General features: G+C 45.6%; 1 protein-coding gene across 15 annotated transcripts in view; it reads left to right on the plus strand.

The window, feature by feature from the left end:
• LOC108302508 (interleukin-10 receptor subunit beta) overlaps positions 1-19,696 on the plus strand; it is a 66,644-nt gene that overhangs the window by 26,570 nt on the left and 20,378 nt on the right. For 8 of the 15 annotated variants that reach the window (XR_005199763.1, XR_005199765.1, XR_005199764.1 and 5 more), the window contains one exon: positions 13,051-13,174. Coding sequence is in view for 10 of the 15 variants with exons in the window: in XM_037737638.1 (XP_037593566.1) it covers positions 13,051-13,174 (124 nt within the window). In the remaining 5 variants the exon portion in view is untranslated. The other 7 variants (XR_005199766.1, XM_017526140.2, XM_017526142.2 and 4 more) reach the window with 7 other exon arrangements.

Below are 19,696 nucleotides of genomic sequence, written 5' to 3' on the forward strand. Positions count from 1 at the left end.
AAAAAAAAAAAAAGAAAGAAATGGCTTTAAGTTGTAAACCAAACTAAAATTCTAATCTCCCCAACCAACTGAATGGACACCCTCCTCTCAGCCAAGGGCCAAACCGGAAGCACTAGTTTAGGCCATGATGGGAATGAGTGGTCTATATGAGTGGTCTAGATGTGCCTCATTGGACCTTCCTAACTTTGGAATGTGGACACAGCTGACCAGCATTAATATTAAAACAGAAACCTTAAGACTGACAAAAAGATGCTTTGTAGCACTAAGATACCAACATGATAGCTAGCAGGCCCTAAAATAAATCAAAGTATTTTACCCCAAAATACATTTCTTTGACATATTTTGAAATTACCCAATATATGTCTTGACTGATGCCTTATGTCTCCCTAAAATGTATAAAACCAAGCTGCATCCTGACCAGGGGTTCTCAGGATCTCCTGGGGCTGTGTCACAGGCCATTGGTCACTCATATTTGGCTCAGACTAAATCTCTTCAAGTATTTTACTGACTTTGGCTCCTTTCGTTGGCAAAGCAATATGGTCATTTGTGAATGAAGCGAGCTACAGGAATGTTGCCTAGCGCGTAATATAGTGCTGCACGTGGGCCTCACTGCAGGGCAGTCTGATTTGATTCGCTAGTGTTCCTCAAGGCCAGATGATGCACAGACTGGTTTTAAAGGAAAAAAACATCTCGGACACCTTTAGCTTAAGTTATTTTTATAATGTCAACTACATACAGGCAAACCTAAAACTGCATATGGATTCTACCTGACTATATAGCTCTTTCAAAAATATAAATCCAAAATACATGTACATGTCTCTGTTCCAACACCACCTATCTGACACTTAACTCGTTGTCTAATGATTCAGTTCATTTCTGACACCAACTACCCGAGGTTAGCATAGACCCCACAGATTGAAGGCTCAGTCCCACAGAACTGCTGCCCTCACTTCAAACGCCAGCCACAAGTCCTGGGTGCCAAGGTCACCTGTACTTCCATTTGATTTGGCTACAAATTCAGGAGTTCCCCTGACCTCCCTTTAGATTTGATAATTTGCCCAAATGACTCACAGAACTCAGGAAAGTGTTATGCTGATGATGACCATCTTATTATAAAGGAATGGATAGACAGCCATTGAAGAGGTGCACAGGACAAGATCTGGAAGGGTCCAGAATGCAGGAGCGTCTGTCACTGGGGAGTCAGGTGTACCACCCTCTCAGTACATCCATCTGTTCACCAATTTGGGAGCTCCCCAAGCCTTGGTGTTCACAGTCTGCATTATGTAGGTGTGATTGATTAAATTACGGGCTGCAGAATTGAATGTAGTCTCCAGCCCACTCCCCTCCTTGGACAGAGGTCAAAGGGAGAGCTGGAAGTTCCAACTATCTGATCATGTGGTTAGTTTTTCCAGGGACCAGTCCTCATCCTGAAGCTATCCACACCTTGCCCTGGTCACCTCACAAGTATAAACTCATATATGGCCCCTAAAAAGGACCTGTTAGGACTAACAAAAGACCCTCCTATTGTTCAGGAAACAATAGTTTTGTTTCCTATTGTTTCAGTAGTTTCGTTTTTTCAGGAAATTACACAGCTTTTTAAAGCTCTGCTCCAGGAACTAGAGACAAAGACTGGATATATGTATTTTTTATTACATCATTGATCTTACATACAAACAAAACTCCTACAGACAATAAAAACAAAGTAATAACCTGGCAGACAGATGGTGGTTAATTGAAACTCAGTCCCCAGTTCCAGGGCGAACATGTTGCTGGCTGAGACGGCTCTTTGGAGGTCGATGAATTCTGTGATAACTCACTTTCTCTCCTGACTCTTCCATGTCATCTACCAAGAAACATTCATGTCACAGTGTCCTCTCAGGTCATTCCATTTTTACTTGGTGTGAACACTGAAGAGAGGACACAGACAGGCCACCCACAGCATCCACCACAGATGGCCAGAGAAGGCCTTCCTGAGAAGGTGGCATTTGAGTAAAGACCCAAGGGAGATGTGGTAAGCAGCATAATGGCCCCAAAGATGTCTACATCCTAATCCCAGATATGTGAACAGACTAACCCCTATAACAAAGGGGCTTGTGGGTATGATGAAATTGAAGATCTTGGCCAGTCGCAGTGGCTCATACCTGTAATCCCAGCACTTTGGGAGGCCGAGGCAGGTGGATCACCTGAGGTCAGGAGTTCAAAACCAGCCTAGCCCACATGGTAAAACCCCGTCTCTACTAAAAATACAAAAATTAGCCAGGTGCGGTGGTGTATACCTGTAGTCCCAGATACTTGGGAGGCTGAAGCAGGAGAATTACTTGAACCCGAGAGGCGGAGGTTGCAGTGAGCCAAGATTGTGCCACTGCACGCCAGCCTGGGCTAGAGAACAAGACTCTGTCTCAAAAAAAAAAGAAAGAAAGAAAGAGGCAGGAGACTCAGAGGCAGAAAAGGAGCTCTGACAGCAGCAGCAGAGGTCAGAGAGTGAGGATGAAGGAGGGGGCCATGAGCCAAGGAATGCAAGCGGCCTCTAGAAGCTAGGAAAGGCAAAGACATAGGTCTACCCCTAGAGCCTCCAGAGGACTGCAGTCCTGCTAACACCTAATCTTTTTTATCCCAGTGAAACCCATTTTAGACTTCTGACCTCCAGAACTATTAATAGAACATATTTGTATTGTTTTATGGCACTAACTTTGTCATAATTTGTTACGGGTAGCAGTGGGAAACAAACACAGAGTGAGGGAGCAAATCACACAGACATAGCAGGGGAGGGAGTTCCACATGCTGGGTTCAGCAAGTGCAGAGGCCCTGAGGCAGGATGTGCATGGCATGGCACAGCAGGAGTGAGCTGAACGAGGGAAGAATAGTAACAGTTCGGGTCAGAGAGGATGGAGGAGGCAGAACTTGGAAGCCGTTGCAAGAAATGGCCCTCAGAGGGTTTTGAGCAGATTTCTCACTGTGATCTGAGTTAGGATTTAAAGGGAACATCCACATGCCTTGAAGTGTAAGCCAGGTGACCCTGGGCTGATTACTGCAGTCACCCAGTGGGGAGGCGGTGTGGCTCGTTACAGAGAGATAACGGGAGGAACTATAGGAGACTGAGGTTAGACATCACCAATCTTTTCACAGGGTTATTTCTCTTTTTCTGTTAAAGAGTATAGTGATCAGATATTACCAGCCCGGTTGCTCAGTACAGCCATCTGCTTGTGAGGTTTCTTACTTTCGGTTTAAAATATCTCCACAATTGAATCCAGAGACAGACAGGTTTGTCCAAGGCCAAATTTTGAAGACACGACCTGATCTCTCCTTCCCAAGATGGGTTGATCTCGCCCATCTTTCATGAAGAAGATAGTTAACAGCAGTAACATTCAATCACTGCTTCTCCTTTTTTAAGTTGGAACATTGACGGGATTCATCTCTTTTCAAATATGAATTTTGAAGACATGACCTGCTATATTTAAAAATAGCATGCATGTATAATTGTCATGACCCCAAGTGAGATTTTATTTTATTTTATTTTTTTGAGATGGAGTTTTGTTCTTGTTGCCCAGGCTGGAGTGCAATGGCATGGTCTCAGCTCACCACACCTCCGCCTCCTGGGTTCAAATGATTCTCTTGCCTCAGCCTACTTAGCCACCACACCCAGCTAATTTTTTGTATTTTTAGTAGAGATGGGGTTTCTCCATGTTGGTCAGGTTGGTCTCGAACTCCTGACCCCAGGTGATCCACCCACCTCAGCCTCCCAAAGTGCTGGCATTACAGGTGTGAACCACCATGTCCAGCCAAGATTTGTATTTTTTAGATTATCCTCAAACCGAAAACAAAAAGTTTAAGTTCTCCTAAAGAATTCTTAGACTCTGCCAGGTACGGTGGCGCACGCCTCTGATCCTAGCACTTTGGGAGGCTGAGGTGGGCAGATCACAAGGTCAGGAGTTCAAGACCAGCCTGACCAGCATGGTGAAACCCTGTCTCTACTAAAAATACAAAAAATTAACCGGGCATGGTGGTGCACGCCTATAATCCCAGCTACTTGGTCGGCTGAGGCAGGAGAATTGCTTGAACCCGGAAGTCAGAGGTTGCAGTGAGCCAAGATCACACCATTGCACTCCAGCCTGGGTGACAGAGCAAGACTCCATCTCAAAAAGTGAAAAAAGAAAAAAAAGAATTCTCAGACTTATGAGAATACCCCAAATTGAGGAATATTATCCTAGCATATTAACTACAATTTATTCAATTTGGTTTTTAGGATGTCCTATTACATAGTTGACATAGAGTGCTTCGTAGCTATTACATGAAAGTTGGGTAGGTACATGAGTCAGAATCTCAGTATTATGCCATTGCTTCACCAATGAAATCATTTTGGTTTACAGTACCCTTTTCAAGAATGTAAACTCTATACATGTCAGAATTGTGTATATTAAAGGTGTGCCTCTGTGGCTAGATCTGATTCTAGAACTGTCATTGAGATGACAATCCAATTCTTCACACTCTCTTAATGGGGGTGAGAGTGGATTCTGGAACCATGTGCTTTCTAGCAGTGCAAGAGTTTTTACTGAACTTCTTTCTATTCATGCCTTAACTTTCTAGAAGACTTCTAGAGTACATAATCCATTTTTATCTCTTTTTCTCCTCTCTACCTGTTTTTGCCTGAGGCTGTAGTTCCAGGATTAATACTAAGGAAGACCTTTCTTAAAGTGCAAGGGAGCCTTAGTGATAGAAGAGAGCCGAATGATTTCTCAGCCCGGGCACACTTCAGGAAAATAACTAGGATCAGAAAGTTGAAATTGTCCACAAGGAATTTTGATGAGAAACTAAGGGGAACTGTTAATAGCAAGGCAAGTTCTGCAGAGCCCTGATTTGGGGCCCTGGCGTGGCTAAAGTCCAGGCTCACAGTGACCCCAGTCGGCTGTTTTCAGGCAAACTTTCCCTCCCCACTGCTTCCTCCCTCACAGTGCATGCTAACTAGTGTGGCCACCGAAGCTGGAGATGTGTCTCACGTGACTGAGAGACGGAACTCTTAATTCTATTTAATTTTGATCATTTAAATTCAGCCAAGTACAGCCAGTGGCTACTGTATTGGACAGTGCAGTTATAGAACATAAACTGAAGGAAATTTTACTTTTAAAAGCTAAGTCTATTGTATTGTTTAAAAAATGCTCACTTGGATTATTCTCTAGTCTTTGGTGTATTTCACAATATAAAACTGTTTTATCAAACCTTTGGTTTTTTGATTGCCTTCTAACACCAGACCAATGTACATTTATTTCCATCTGCAATTGTTTATTGCATTTTTTTTAAATAAAGTCATTTTTCATCAACAGATTCAGAATCAGCAGAATCTGCCAAAGTAGGAGGAATAATTACTCTGTTTTTGATAGTATTGGTCTTGATAAGCACCTTAGTGACACTGAAACGGATTGGTTATATATGCTTGAAAAACAGCCTCCCCAAAGCCTTGGTAGGTAGTTGGTTGTTGTTTTTTTGGGGTTTTTTGTTTGTTTGTTTATTTTTTTGGTAATTTCTACCTTTGCTTTTAATTTTAACTTAAAAATTTTTATTTATAAAGTATTTTTCACAGAAGAAAATCTCATTTTCTGTAAACACCAAAATGCTTTCTCACTTTGAGTTCTTTTCCATTCCTATAAATAATATATTGTACAGTTATAAGTGTATCTGTGCATGTTATATTTTCTCTTTTTTTTTTTTTTTTTTTTTTTTTTTTTTTTTTTTTTTTTTTTTTGAGACAGAGTCTCATTCTGTAGCCCAGGCTGGAGCGGAGCGGCATGACCTCAGCTCACTGTAACCTCTGCCTCCTAGGCTCAAGCAATTCTCATGCCTCAGCCTCTCAGGTAGCTGGGACTGTAGGCATGAGCCACCACACCTGGCTAATTTTTGCATTTTTAGTAGAGATGGGGTTTCGCTATGTTGGCAAGGCTGGTCATGAACTCCTGACCTCAAGTGATCCACCTGCCTCGGCCTCCCCAAGTGCTGGGATTACAGGCATGAGCCACTGCTCCCAGCAATGTTATATGTATATACTTCATCACTTATAATTTATAATGATTAGGTAGAATTTCATTATTATTATTGTACCATTTTTCATTTAACCATTTCTCAGCTATAGGGCATTCGGATTTTTTTTTTTTTCCTTTTCCTTTCTTTTCTTTCTTTGGCCATGATGAATAGTACAATAAATATGTTTATATGTATCATCTTTTTATTTTGGATTACATCAGTGGAAGATATACACAAAGTGGATTTATCCTGTAAAAAGATATAAAAAGGGCTGTGCGTGGTGGCTGATGCCTGTAATCCAGCACTTTAAGAGACTGAAGCAGGTGGATTATTTGCGCCCAGGAGTTTGAGACCAGCCTGGGCAATGTAGGGATTAGCCAGGTGTGGTGGCACATACCTGTGATCTCAGCTACTCAGGAGGATGTACTTGGAAGGATTGTTTGAGCCCAGGAGATGGAGGCTGCAGTGAGCTGTGACCGCACCACTGCACTCCAGCCTCAGTGACAGAGTGAGACCCTATCTCTAAAAGTATATAAATAACTTAAAATATAAAGGAGCTTCCCTCTGACTGTTCATGTGTAAAAAATAAAAATAAAGAAAAAAATATATATATAAAGAAGCAGCCGGAAGAGGAAATCAAGAGGAGTAAGTCAGAACAGTCTCTGTGGCTGGCAGCCTGCCTGGTTTGAAAGCCAGCTGCCCCCACTCACCAGTCACAAACCTTGAGCAAGTTTCTTAACCTCTGCACCTCCTTTTCTCATCTGTAAAGTGGGCATAAGAATAGTAAGCCCACTTCATAGAGCAGTTGTGAGAGAAAAGTGAATTATATATAAAGCACCAAGAGTCATGCCCAGCAAATAGTAAGCACGGTGTAACTGTTAGCTGCAATTATTGCTGTCTTCATCATCATCTGCATCCGAATCATCGTGCAGTCAATCTCACTAAGTTTATTTGTTTATTTTTTTAGCGGCAAGATCTCGCTAAGGGCTGGAGTGCAGTGGCCATTCACAGGCGTGATCACAATGCACTACAGCCTCAAACCCCTGAGCTCAAACAGCCGTCCTGCCTAAGCCTCCCCAGTAGCTGGGATTACAGGCGTGTGTCTCTGTGCCCCAGTGATTAAGTTTTATTATGTAAAAAGGAGCTGATATGGACTCTTTTTTTTTTTTTTTTTTTTAAAGAATTTTCGTAACTTTTTCACCTGGCCATTTCCTGAGCTGCCGCCGTTGGAAGCCATGGATATGGTGGAGGTCATTTACATCAACAGAAAGAAGAAAGTGTGGGATTATAATTATGATGATGAAAGCGACAGTGAGACCGAGGCAGCCCCCAGGACAAGCGGCGGTGGCTATACCATGCACGGACTGACCCTCAGGGCTCTAGGTCAGCCCTCTGCCACCTCCGCAGAATCCCAGTTTGTAGACCCAGACTCTGAGGAGGAGCCTAAGCTGCCTGAGGTTGATGCAGAGCCCCCCACGATGCCAACGTGCAGCCCCCAGCAGTTGGAACACTTGAGTGGGCTCTGTGAGAGGAGAGAGAGTCCACTCCAGGACCCCTTTCCCGAAGAGGACTACAGCTCCACAAAGGGGCCTGGGGGCAGAATTACCTTCAATGTGGATTTAAACTCTGTGTTTTTGAGGGTTCTTGATGACGAGGACAGTGATGACTTGGAAGAAGCCCCTCTGATGATATCATCTCATCCGGAAGAGATGGTTGACCCAGAGGATCCTGACAATATGGAATCAAGCCATGTGCTGGCCAGTGGGGAAGGGACACAGCCAGCCTTTCCCAGTCCCTCTTCAGAGGGCCTGTGCCCTGAAGATGCTTCCTCTGATCAAAGTGACACTTCTGAGTCAGATGCTGACCTTGGGGATGGTTATATAATGAGATGACTCCAAAACTATGTAATGAACTTGAACAGACTAGCACCTAGAGGGTTCTCTCTCCTTGTCCCCTCACTCGCTGCTTTATGGTCTGCGAGTGTTCTCCAAGAGAAGGAGTAGGAAACTGTAGAGTGCCCCATTCTTCCAGGTGACATCACCTATGCAGCTTCCCAGTATGGGGAGCATAGTACAATTCAGTGTGTTGTTTACATATTCAAGGTGATGCACTTTGAAGGAAACATGTGTGCTCCTCCCTTTGCACTAATGTACTTAGGATGTCTCTACATCATGTTTCCCAGGGAGCAGGGTTCCCAGTGGTTTCAGAGGTGGTCCAGGGCCCTGCTACTACTTTTTTTTTATTATTTTTTGAGACACAGTATCCTTCTGTCACCCAAGCTGGAATGTAATGGCATGATCTCAGGTCACTGCAACCTCTGCCTCCTGGGTTCAAGCAATTCTCCTGCCTCAGCCTCCCTCATAAGTAGCTGGGATTACAGGCACCTGCCACCATGCCCAGCAAATTTTTGTATTTATAGTAGAGACGGGAGTTCACCATGTTGGCCAGGCTGATCTTGAACTCCTGACTTCAGGTGATCTGCCCACCTCCACCTCCCAAAGTGCTGGGATTACTGGCGTCAACCACTGTGCTTGGCCACCCCTATGATTTTTCTGGGAAATAAATTGGGCCAGGGTGGGAGCAGGGAAAGAAAAGGAAAATACTTAGCAAGAGCTTCAAAGATGGCAGGAAAGAAGGAGGAGGGACCAGTAAGCACCTGGAGAGAAGGAGGGCAACCTGCACAAGGAAACAGGGAAGAGCCATCCAAGCTTCAGTCAGTGAGCCTTAGGCGCCTCATCCATGTCACATTCTGTCTCCTTCACTCAAGAGTTCCACCTTGTCCAGCCCTCCCCAATTAAAGTGGGAAAGATAGACTCTAGGATTAAACAAGTGATGACGACAGAGGGGAAACATGGCCTCGGGGAGAGGGATAAAAATCTGAGTGCCATATTTTAAGATTAAAAAAAGCAAACACAAAGGTGTTTCAAAGTCTTCAGGAGAAATATGGCATACAAGTTTCAGAGACCCTATCTGACAATTTTCAGAGTGCTCTCTGTGCTGATTCCGAATCGAATGCACTACATGTGATTACAGTTCCTGTGAATCTGGGTGGGGTGGGGGGGGAAGGAAGTCTGATCAGGGGCAATTGCTCCTGCCTCTAATCCTAACACTTTGAGAGGCCTAAGCAGGTGGATCCCTTGAGGCCAGGAATTCAAGGTCAGCCTGGGCAACATGGCAAAAGTCTGTCTCTACGAAAAGTAAAAAAATTGGCATGGTGGCATGTGCCTATAGTCCCAACTACTTGGGAGGCTGAGGTGGGAGAACGGCTTGAGCCCAGGAGGTAAAAGTTGCCGTGAGCCAAGGTCGTGCCACTGCACTCCAGCTTGGGTAACAGAGCCCGACCCTGTCTTAAAGAAAAGGTGGGGGGGAGGGGGGGCGGGGAGGGGAAGGAGGGAATTTCTAGAGTGTCATGTAGCAAACAGTTTAAGGACTGGGACTCAGGAATCCAACTCCCAGAATTTCCCTGTGTGACCCTAGGCATTTGACTCAGCCTCTCTAAGCCTCGGTTTTCTTGTTTCTGAAATAAAGAGATTGGACTAGTTAATTTCCAAGATCCTATGAATCCAGCAGAAAGATGACAAAATGTGCAAGAATAAACACTCAGGTGGAAATGCTGCAACCCTGAGAGGCTCCCAGGATGAATGAAAGGCATAGGACCCTCTTGCCCTCACCCTCCCAAAAGCCAGTTTCTCAAACCTTTCTTGTAGCCCCTTCAAAAAGGAAAAACTTGAATTATACAAGTCATAGTTCAAGGACTTTGAATAGATTATTTGTATGATTGCTCAAAAGTAACTCAAAAGGATAGGGCTGTGACAAGGGAACCTCTTAGGAAAGAGACCTTTTGTATATGTAATCAGTTTCTCTGCCTTCTGAATGCATCTCATTCGGAAAGATTTCTGGGTTCATCTTTTGAGATAACCTCTATGGCTGCGTGTGTGTGTCTGTGTGTGTGTGTATTTTTTTAATTTTGTATAGTGATTGGAGATTGGTAAAGAATAATACAGTACATTTTAATACAAACTTTGTGTGTTCTTGTTTTCCATTGGAGAGTGTATTTGTGCCACAGATTGGTGCATCTGCTGGCTTCCCTAGGATTGCACTAACTCCTTCTAGCTCTATTTGGTGGCCTGCAGAGGCCTAGGGCGCATTCACCTCCCTCTGCTCGACTTCACGTAGTGTCCTAGCGCCAGACATCAGGCGGTGCTGTACATTACCCAAGACGTTGGACAGCTCTGGAATTTCCCATCTCACCACTCATCAAGTTAAAAAGGGGAAATTGACGCCTTCTCAGCAGTCACTGAAAGAAATTTGCGTAATAAATGACTTGGCTCTGTGTTATTTATCCCTGGGGAGGAGAAGGGTAAAGAAGACCCTCTCAAACTGGATTTGCTGATGGAGTGCTTTTAACTCACCTGTGCGGAGAGAGGGCATTAAGAGAGGGCGTGCCTGTGCTTGGGACAAAACCTAGAAAATACTGAAAGCCACTGTCACCACCGTCATTCCAGCATCCAAATGTCAGTCCTGGCCTGGCGTTGTAGGGTGTTCATTTGACTTGACGGCGCCTTTCAAAGCTTTCGCCTCCTCCTGTGCACCTGCCAAGCGCAGGAGCCTCGCGGGCGGACCCGGGCCATGGGGTGGGGCCTGCAGCGGGAGAGGAGCCCAGTCGCCCGGCCCCGCCCCGCCCCGCCGGTTCCCGGAAGCGACAGAGGAGAAGCGCTCCCGGGCGCAGGCGGGGGTCGTGTGCCTGGCGGAGGCCGCGGCACCCCCAGGGCCCGCCCGGGCAGCCGGCGCGGCCATGGCGCGGAGCCTCGGGAGCTGGCTGGGCGGCTGCCTGCTGGTGTCAGGTGAGGGGTCCGCGGGGAGGGGACGAGCTTGGGAACCGGGAGGCCCCGCCAGATGCCACCCTTGATCCCACCCCTGGGCGCCCTGAAAGTGACTAAGTGCCCAGTAGGGCCATCGGGGCCTCGGGACCGGAGATGCAAACGCCGCGGCCGGGGTGCTGAGAGGGGGCTGGGCTGCCGCTGCCGTCGGTTCTGTAACAGGAGGAAGCCCTGCCCGCACCAGATTACCGACGGTCTGGGCCCTAAACTCAAGGGGAGACTCCCGGCGTCTTTTGACTCCCTCTCCTCCTCCTGCATCTGTCTGCCGGCGGGCGTCTAAGTAAAGTAGCTTCCTCAAAAGACCCAAGATCCCACCGTGGCTGTCATCTGGCCCTCTGGAGACCATCAGGTCAAGTGGAGGCCCCCGGAAGCCCCCAGCGCTCTGACAGCCGGACCCCAAGTCTCTGCCCCCCTCAGTGCCAGCTCTCCCTACAGATACGCCCCCATCACCCGCTGCACTTCCCCTCCTTCCGGGTCAGGCCTCAGCGCCCTGAAATCTGGATTCTGCCCCGCAGTGCCCCAGCTCCGTAGCTTCTAAATCTAATTCATTGAAACCTTTTTGAGACAGTCTCGCTCTGTCGCCAGGCTGGAGTGCAGTGGCACGATCTCGGCTCACTGCAACCTCCGTCTCCCGGGTTCAAGCGATTCTCCTGCCTCAGCCTCCCAAGTAGCTGGGATTACTGGCGCCCACCACTACACTCAGCTAATTCTTGTATTTTAGTAGAGACGGGGCTTCACCATGTTGGCCAGGATGATCTCCATCTCTTGACCTCGTGATCTGCCCGCCTCAGCCTCCCAAAATGCTGGGATTACAGGCGTGAGCCACCGCGTCTGGCGCTGTCCTCCTCTTAATTTACTGCCTAGGTTCCAATAACACGATGGTCACCGCCTTCCCTTCTCGTGAACTCTTGGCTGGCCTTCCAGGATACCGCTCCGGTTTCCCACCTACCCCTCAGGCTTTCTCGGCTTGGGACCCTCCTGTTCTGGCATGTCTCTGTGTAGCTAATTTCGGTGCCCGAGGCCTCTTCTCTCCTTCCCCAACACTGTTCCTTTGGGGGATTTCAGCCAAAGCCTGGCATTAAGCATGGGCTATAGGCCCATAACTCGAACATTTATATCTCTCTCGATACCAGTTGTGGGGTGGATGGTGGTTTATTATATTATTCTACTTTTCTATTTGCATGTAGGTTTCCAATCTTCTTCTTCTTCTTCTTCTCCTTCTCCTTCTCCTTCTTCTTCTTCTCCTTCTTCTTCTTTTTTTTTTTTTTTTTTTTTTTTTTTTTTTTTTTTTTTTTTTTTTTTGAGATGGAGTTTCACTGTATTGACCAGACTGGAGTGCAATGGTGCAGTCTCGGCTCACTGCAACCTCCACCTCCCAGATTCAAGCGAGTCTCCAGCCTTAGCCTCCGGAGTAGCTGGGATTACAGGCGGGCGCCAGTGCGCCCGGCTAATTTTTGTATTTTTAGTAGAGATGGGGTTTCGCAGTATTGGTCAGCCTGGTCTCAAACTCCTGACCTCAGGTGATTCACCCACCTCAGACTTCCAAAGTGAGGGATTACAGGTGGGAGTGACCACACCTGGCCAGGTTTTGAATTTTCTATTAAAAGGTCTAAAAATAATTTCTGTCTCTAGCCCAAATCTGTTCTGGGTGTGACCTCTGGGCTCATGCATCCTGCTGTCTCCCTGACATTCCTACTTCAGCCTCTCTCCAGCATCTCCAACCTAATGCAGCTCAGATGGGACTCGTGAGTTCCCCAGCTGAGCTCCAATCGGGGCACCGGTGCTTAAGCCCAAAATGCACATTAGCCTCAGCTTTTTATGCATCAAATGTATCAGGAAGTCTCCAGTTTGTTTTTATCTCTGGAAATATATCTGAAATCCACCTACCCCACCCTATCCCCCATAGCTTTCTGCCACCACACAAATCCAGGCTCCTTTACATGTCCCCACTTTACTCCTGCCCCTACAGAAATTTCTCCTCATGGCTCCTCAAAGAAAATCTAGACTCCAGCAGAGCCAACCTGTCTCTCCCTCCCTCATCCACGAGGCCTTTGAAGACATGGAGCCACAGAGGAGATTCAAGTGCTGGATGTGGGCTTTTTCATGAGCAACCGTTTTGAGGAAAAGGGCTGTAAATGCTTTTCTCTTATTTTCTTAGCATTGGGAATGGTGCCACCTCCTGAAAATGTCAGAATGAATTCTGTTAATTTCAAGAACATTCTACAGTGGGAGTCACCTGCTTTTACCAAAGGGAACCTGACTTTCACAGCTCAGTTCCAAAGGTGGGTCTGACCTCACTCTTGGCAGGAATGCATGGGAGGAGCCGGCCCTGGGCTGGTCACTGGGCTGGGCCACAGGAGGAAGGGAGTCTGACTGCTGTCACCATATGACTGTGACAGCTTTCAGGGAGCCTCCCTGCTGGCCTTTTTCTGTCTGGGAAATTCTTGTGGCCACCTTTTCTCTTTTAGGTTTTCTGGTTGTGATGGTTGATGATTTGACTGTTGCTTATCATGCATATGTAGATATAATCAGCCATAGTGGTCACCTTGTATGTACAGAACCCAGCTTGGTTGTCACAGCTGGTATATTTTAAAAGAAAAATACTACTGCTGTCATCTCCGGGTATGAGTAGTATTTCTAGAAGTCAACAATGTTGAGTGGATGCTAACCAAGAAACTGAGGTATGCAAAGCAGTCAGGAAGCCCCTGGCTACCATACACTGCCTGTTTCCCCCCGATGGGTTAGAACAGCAGCAGCACGCCCCAGTATTGCGCGATGCACATACTTTGCATAGTGAACACTCAGTTCCTCTGTGGTTTCATCCTGAAATTGAAAGAAAGACAGCTACTGACTGTTAAAAGCCCCATTCTCTGACAGCAGCAGGAGCTGTGAAGGAAGAGGGAATGTCACCCTAGATGGTCATCTCAGCGGGGGTCTGAACTCCCTCTGCCTCTCCTGCCTGTCAGTGTTTCCCTATGCCTGGTGAAGGAAGTCAGTGCCAGCACTGCCTTGGCAGCCTGCCACCATACGCCACATGCTGGACTGCAGGTGACACACCTTTAGGCCAGGCGCAAACAGCAGCAGGAGGCCTAAGGCTGACAAGCCAACACACCTGCTTTTTACGTGACTCAGAAACATACGAAGATAGACAAGTCCTTCAGTGAGGCAGGAGGAAACCTGGTCCCAGATCCCATCGATCCCTGGCTCCCACCCATCCAGCTGTCATTTCCCAAAAATCCCCAAGGCCTGCTACCTCAGAGAAGTAGAAGGCTGGTCCTTGGCTATGCGTTGCTTGCTTTTGTTTCTTAACTTTTCGTTAAAAATTAGTTCCAGACTAACAGAACATTTCAAAAGTCACGTATAATACAAAGAATTTCCAGATGGCCTATAACCAGATTCACCAATTTTTAATGTCATTCTCTCCCTCCCTCTTTCTCTCTCCTGCCCTCTGTGCTGTAATATTTCAGTGTATATTTCACAAGAACAAGGATAATCAAATCACATAGTACGGTGAGAAGCTCAGGAACTTTTACATTAATACAACGCTCGTGTCTAATCTACAGTCCTTAGTCCAGTTTTGTCACCCGTCCCAAGGATTGAAGGAGGCCATTCTACAATTGATATTTTCCTGATGTGCATGTTCTAGTACTGACTGGCTTTATTATTTGCTTTCTGTGTTTTCTCTACTCAGTCTGGATAGCCACAGAGATTTTACTGTGGAAAATTAACTTTCCTCTCTGTCTGTCTCCCCTGTAGTTTATTTTTTTGTTGTTTTGTGCTATGCTTTTGGTTTTTGGTTTTTTTTTTTTCTTTGAGAAAGGGTCTCACTCTGTCACCAAGGCTGGAGTGCAGTGGTGTGACCTGCACTCACTGCAGCCTCTGCCTCCTGGGTTCAAGCAATTCTCCTGCCTCAGCCTCCCAAGTAGCTGGGACTACAGGCATGTGCCACCGTGCCCAGCTGATATTTGTATTTTTAGAAGAGACAGGGTTTCGCCATGTTGGCCAAGCTGGTCTCAAACTCCTGGCCTCAAGTGATCCATCTGCCTCAGCCTCCCAAAGTGCTGGGATCACATGCGTGAGCCACCTCACCCAACCCATGCCGTGCTTTTTTGCCATTATAGTTGAGGCCTTTGGCTTTGCATGTTTATCTTTTACGTTAGAGATCCCAGTGACTTCATGAAGTGACTTCATGAGGGTATCCATACCTGGGTTCCTGGTCTCCCCCTCATGGCCTACAGAGTGAGTATGGTTTGTGCTGGAGAAAACAAAATATGTGCGGGGCATGTCCTTGACCCCAAAAGATGTTACCCACATGTGGCTCTACAAAAGGCTTGTTTAGAATTTAGCATGAGCAATTGCGTCGCACAAACTCTCTGTTGTTTGTGTGCATTGGGGTAGGGCAGCCAGAGCAGGGGGCACTTCAGAGGATGTACTGGTGATTTTAATTTAGGAACATCCAAAATAATTAGATGTAAATATGAGGAACAGGTCATGTTACCTATTTAATGTTGAGAGAAATATTTGTACACGCAATAAAGCAACCTAGTGAAGGCCAGGAGCAGTGGCTCACGCCTATAATCCCAGCAGTTTGGGAGGCCGAAGTGGGCAGATTACCTGAGGTCAGGAGTTCGAGACCAGCCTAGCCAACATGGCAAAACCCCATTTCTACTAAAAACACAAAATTAGCTAGGCACGATGGTGCATGCCTGGGAGGCTGAGGCAGGAGAATCACTGGAACCCAGGAGGCAGAGGTTGCGTTGAGGCAAGGTCACACCATTGTACTCTAGCCTGGGCGACAGAGTGAGACTGTGTCTCAAAAAAAATAATAACTTAGTGAAAAAGAAGTTATTGCAAAACAACCTTTGAAATATTAAACATGCTGGACAATTGATGCATTCGTTTAAAAGAAGGAAATGGGCCAGGCGTGGTGGCCCACAACAGTAATCCCAGTGCTTTGGGGGTCCAGGGTAGGACAATCACTTGAGGCCAGGCATTCAAGACCAGCTACATAGTAGGGCCTTGTCGCTACAATTTTTTTTTTTTTTTTAATTAGCCAGACTTGAATTGGAAAGAAGGCAAACAAGAGGGAAGAAAGGAGGGAGGAGGGGAGGAAAAAAAGACATGGCCACATGTGAGAAAACCCCTTTCATGAAATGACCCCTGGATTTTCCAAATGATGGGATGTTAAGCAGCTGTGAAGAAATAATTGACAGATATTTGTGGTATATTAAGTGAAAAAATAGCATGAGCCCAATTATCTCTGTCTACTTTTTGCACAGGATTGTTCTAGGCATCACTAAGCATGCCGCAAGGTGTGATATGCTGCCTTAGACTATGAAGCCAGACAGATCTGAGTTCAGTCAGGCAGATTTCTCAGGCTCTCCACCCCTGACCCCTATGGACCTAATAAATGTTGGCTGTTGTTATTTTTATCACCATCACTTCTGGGAGCAACCAAATTGATTTTGGCACCAGAAGATGCCTTGGGGGACCAATCAAATAGCTCCTCGCTTGTGTATTATTTTATTTGATTTTATTTTCTGAGATAGTCTCACTCTGTTGCCCAGGCTGCAATGCAGGGTGCGATCATGGCTCACTGCAGCCTCCACCTCCCAGGCTCAAGCGAGCTTCCCTCCTCACAGCCTCCTGAGTAGCACGGACCACAGGCAGATGCCACCACACCCAGATAATTTTTTGATTTTTTTTATAGAGACAAGGACTCTCACTCTCACCATGTTGTCCAGGCTGTTCTCAAACTCCTGGGCTCAAGCGAGGCTCTGCTTTGGCCTCCCAAAGTGCTAGGATTACAGGCATAAGCCACTGAGCCAGGCAGCTCCCCACTTCTTGCAGGATGAGAGCCTGGGCTTCCTTTGATCATATGCAGCCAGTTACACCTCCTGGGGCTGTTGCGAGCTTAGATTCAGGGGATTATATTTCACTAGCATCCAACACATCCAACAGGCATTTCCAAATGCCATTGCTTTCCTTCCGCTTCACTTTCTGCCATGCCCCCTTTAGTGATTGCTGTCTGGGCTGGTGTTCTGATTGAGACTAATGCATTGCTTTATAATTTTTCCAGAGTAATTTCAATAATAGTCATTTATAGGACAGGACAGTCATGGGTCACTTAACAACTGGGGTACATTCTGAGAAATGCATCATTAGACAGTTTTGTTGTATGAAAATCATACAGTGTATTTGCACAAACCTAGATGGTGTGGCCTGGTATATACCTAGACTACGTGGTGTAGCCTATTGCCCTAGGTTTGTGAACGTATACAGCATGTTACTCTACCGAGTACCATAGGCAATCGTAACACAGTGGTATTTGTATACAGGCATACCACAAAGATAAGACACTTTGGTTCCAGACTACCACAATAAAGCTAAAACCAGAATACAGTGAGTCACATGAATTTGTTTGTTTCCCTGTGCATGTAAAAGTTAGGTTTATAGCGTAGTCCATTAAGTGAGCAATAGCATTATGTCTGAAAAAATGTGCACAGCCTAATTTTAAAATACTTACTTGCTAAACAGTGCTAGCAATCATCAGAGCCTTCAGCAAGTCATAATCCTTTTGCAGGTGGAGGGTCTTGACTTGATATGGGTGGCTGCTGACTAATCAGGGTCGTGGTTGCTGAGTTGCAGTGACTTGGCAATTTCTTGAAATAAGATGACAATGAAGTTTGCTGCGTCAATTAACTCTTCCTTTCTTGACAGATTTCTCTGTAGCATGAGATGCGTTTTACCCACAGAACTTCTTTCAAAATTGGAATCAATCCTTTCAAACCCTGCTATGCTCTATCAACTAAGTTTATGTAATATTCTAAACCTTTTGTTGTCATTTCAACAACGTTCACAGCATCTTCACCAGGAACAAATCTATCTCAAGAAACCATGTTCTTTGCTCGTTCATTAGAAACAACTCTTCATCTGTTCAAGTTTTATCATGAGATTGGAGCAATTCAGTCACATCTTCAGGTTCTGCTTCTAATTCCAGTTATCTTGCTGTTTCCACCACACATCTGCAGTTACTTCCTCCACTGAAGTCTTGAACCCCTTAAATTATGAGGGTTTGAATCAGCTTCTTCCAAACTCCTATTGATGTTATATTTTTACCTCCTCCTGCGAATCACCAATGTTCTTAATGGCATTTCGAATGGTGAATCCTTTCTGGGAGGTTTTCAATTTACCTTGCCCAGATCCATAGAGAAACTCTATCTATGGCAGCTATAACTTTACAAAATATTTTATTTTATTTATTAAGATGGAGTCTCACTCTGTCGCCCAGGCTGGAGTGCAGTGGCATGATCTCAGCTCACTGCTGCCTCCACCTCCTGAGTTCAAGTGATTCTCCTGCCTCAGCCTCCCAAGTAGTGCCACCACACCTGGCTAATTTTTGGTTTTGTTTTTGTTTTTTGTAGTAGAGTCAAGGTTTCACCATGTTGGCCAGGCTGGTCTCGAACTCCTGACCTCAAGTGACTCGCCCCACCTTGGCCACCCAAAGTGCTGGGATTACAGGAGTGAGCCACTGTGCCTAGCTTCAAAATATATTTCTTAAATAATAAGACTTGAGAGTCAAAATGACTCAATCCATGGGCTGCAGAATGGATGTTGTGTTAGCAGGCATGAAAACAGCATTCCTCTTCTTTTAAATGTCCATCAGAGCTCTTGGGTAACCAGGTACATTGTCGATGAGCGGTAATATTTTGAGAGAAAACTTCATCCTGAGCAGTAGGTCTTAATAACGGACTTAAAGTATTCGGTAAACCATGCTGTAAATAGATGTGCTGTCATCCAGGCTTTGTTGTTCCATTTGTAGAGCACAGAGTAGATTTAGCATAATTCTTAAGAGCTCTAGGATTTTCAAAATGGTAATCAAATGTTGGCTTCAACTTAAAGTCACCAGCTACATTAGCCCTTAACAAAAGTCAGCCTGTTCTCTGAAGCTTTGAAGCCAGGCATTGACTTCTCCTCTGTAGCTATGAAAGTCCTAGGTGACATCTTCTTTTAATAGAAGGTTGTTCCATCTACGTTAAAAATCTGTTTTTTAGAGTAGTCACCTTCATCGTGTTAGCTAGATTTTAGCTGGATCTTCTGGGTAACTTGCTGCAGCTTCTCCATCAGCACTTGCTGCTTCACCTTGCACTTTTATGTTATGGAGATGGCTTCTGTTCTTAAACCTTATGAACCAACCTCTGCTAACTTCCAACTTTTCTTCTACAGCTTCCTCACCTCTTTCAGCCTTCACAGAAGTGGAGTATTGAGGGCTTGCTCTGGATTAGATGTTGGCTTAAGGGAATGGTATGGCTGGTTTGATCTTCTACCCAGACCACTGAGACTTTCTCCATGTTATCAATAAGGCTGTTTTGCTTTCTTATCATTCACGTGTTCACTGGAGTAGCACTTTTAGTTTCCTTCAAGGAGTTTTCCTTTGCATTCACAACTTGGCTGTTTGGCCCAAGAGGCCTCTTGTGGCCTTCAGTATGCTTCCTCACTAAGCTTACTCATTTCCAGCTTTTGGAATAGGAAGGCCCAAAGAGAGAGACAGGGGAATGGCCAGTGGGTGGAGAAGTCAAAACACACACATGTATTGATTAATTTCAGTGTCATATACGTGTGGTCCATGGTGCCCCAAAACAATTACAATGGTAACATCAAAAATCACTGACCACAAATCACCATAACAGATATAGTAATGATGAAAAGCTTTGAAATATTGCAAGAATTACCAAAATGGGACGTAGATACCTGAAGTGAGCATGTGCTGTTGGGAAAATGGCACCAACAGGCTTGCTCAATGC

The sequence above is a fragment of the Cebus imitator genome, unplaced genomic scaffold, assembly GCF_001604975.1.
Source record: "Cebus imitator isolate Cc_AM_T3 unplaced genomic scaffold, Cebus_imitator-1.0 Scaffold41, whole genome shotgun sequence".
NCBI lineage: Eukaryota > Metazoa > Chordata > Mammalia > Primates > Cebidae > Cebus > Cebus imitator.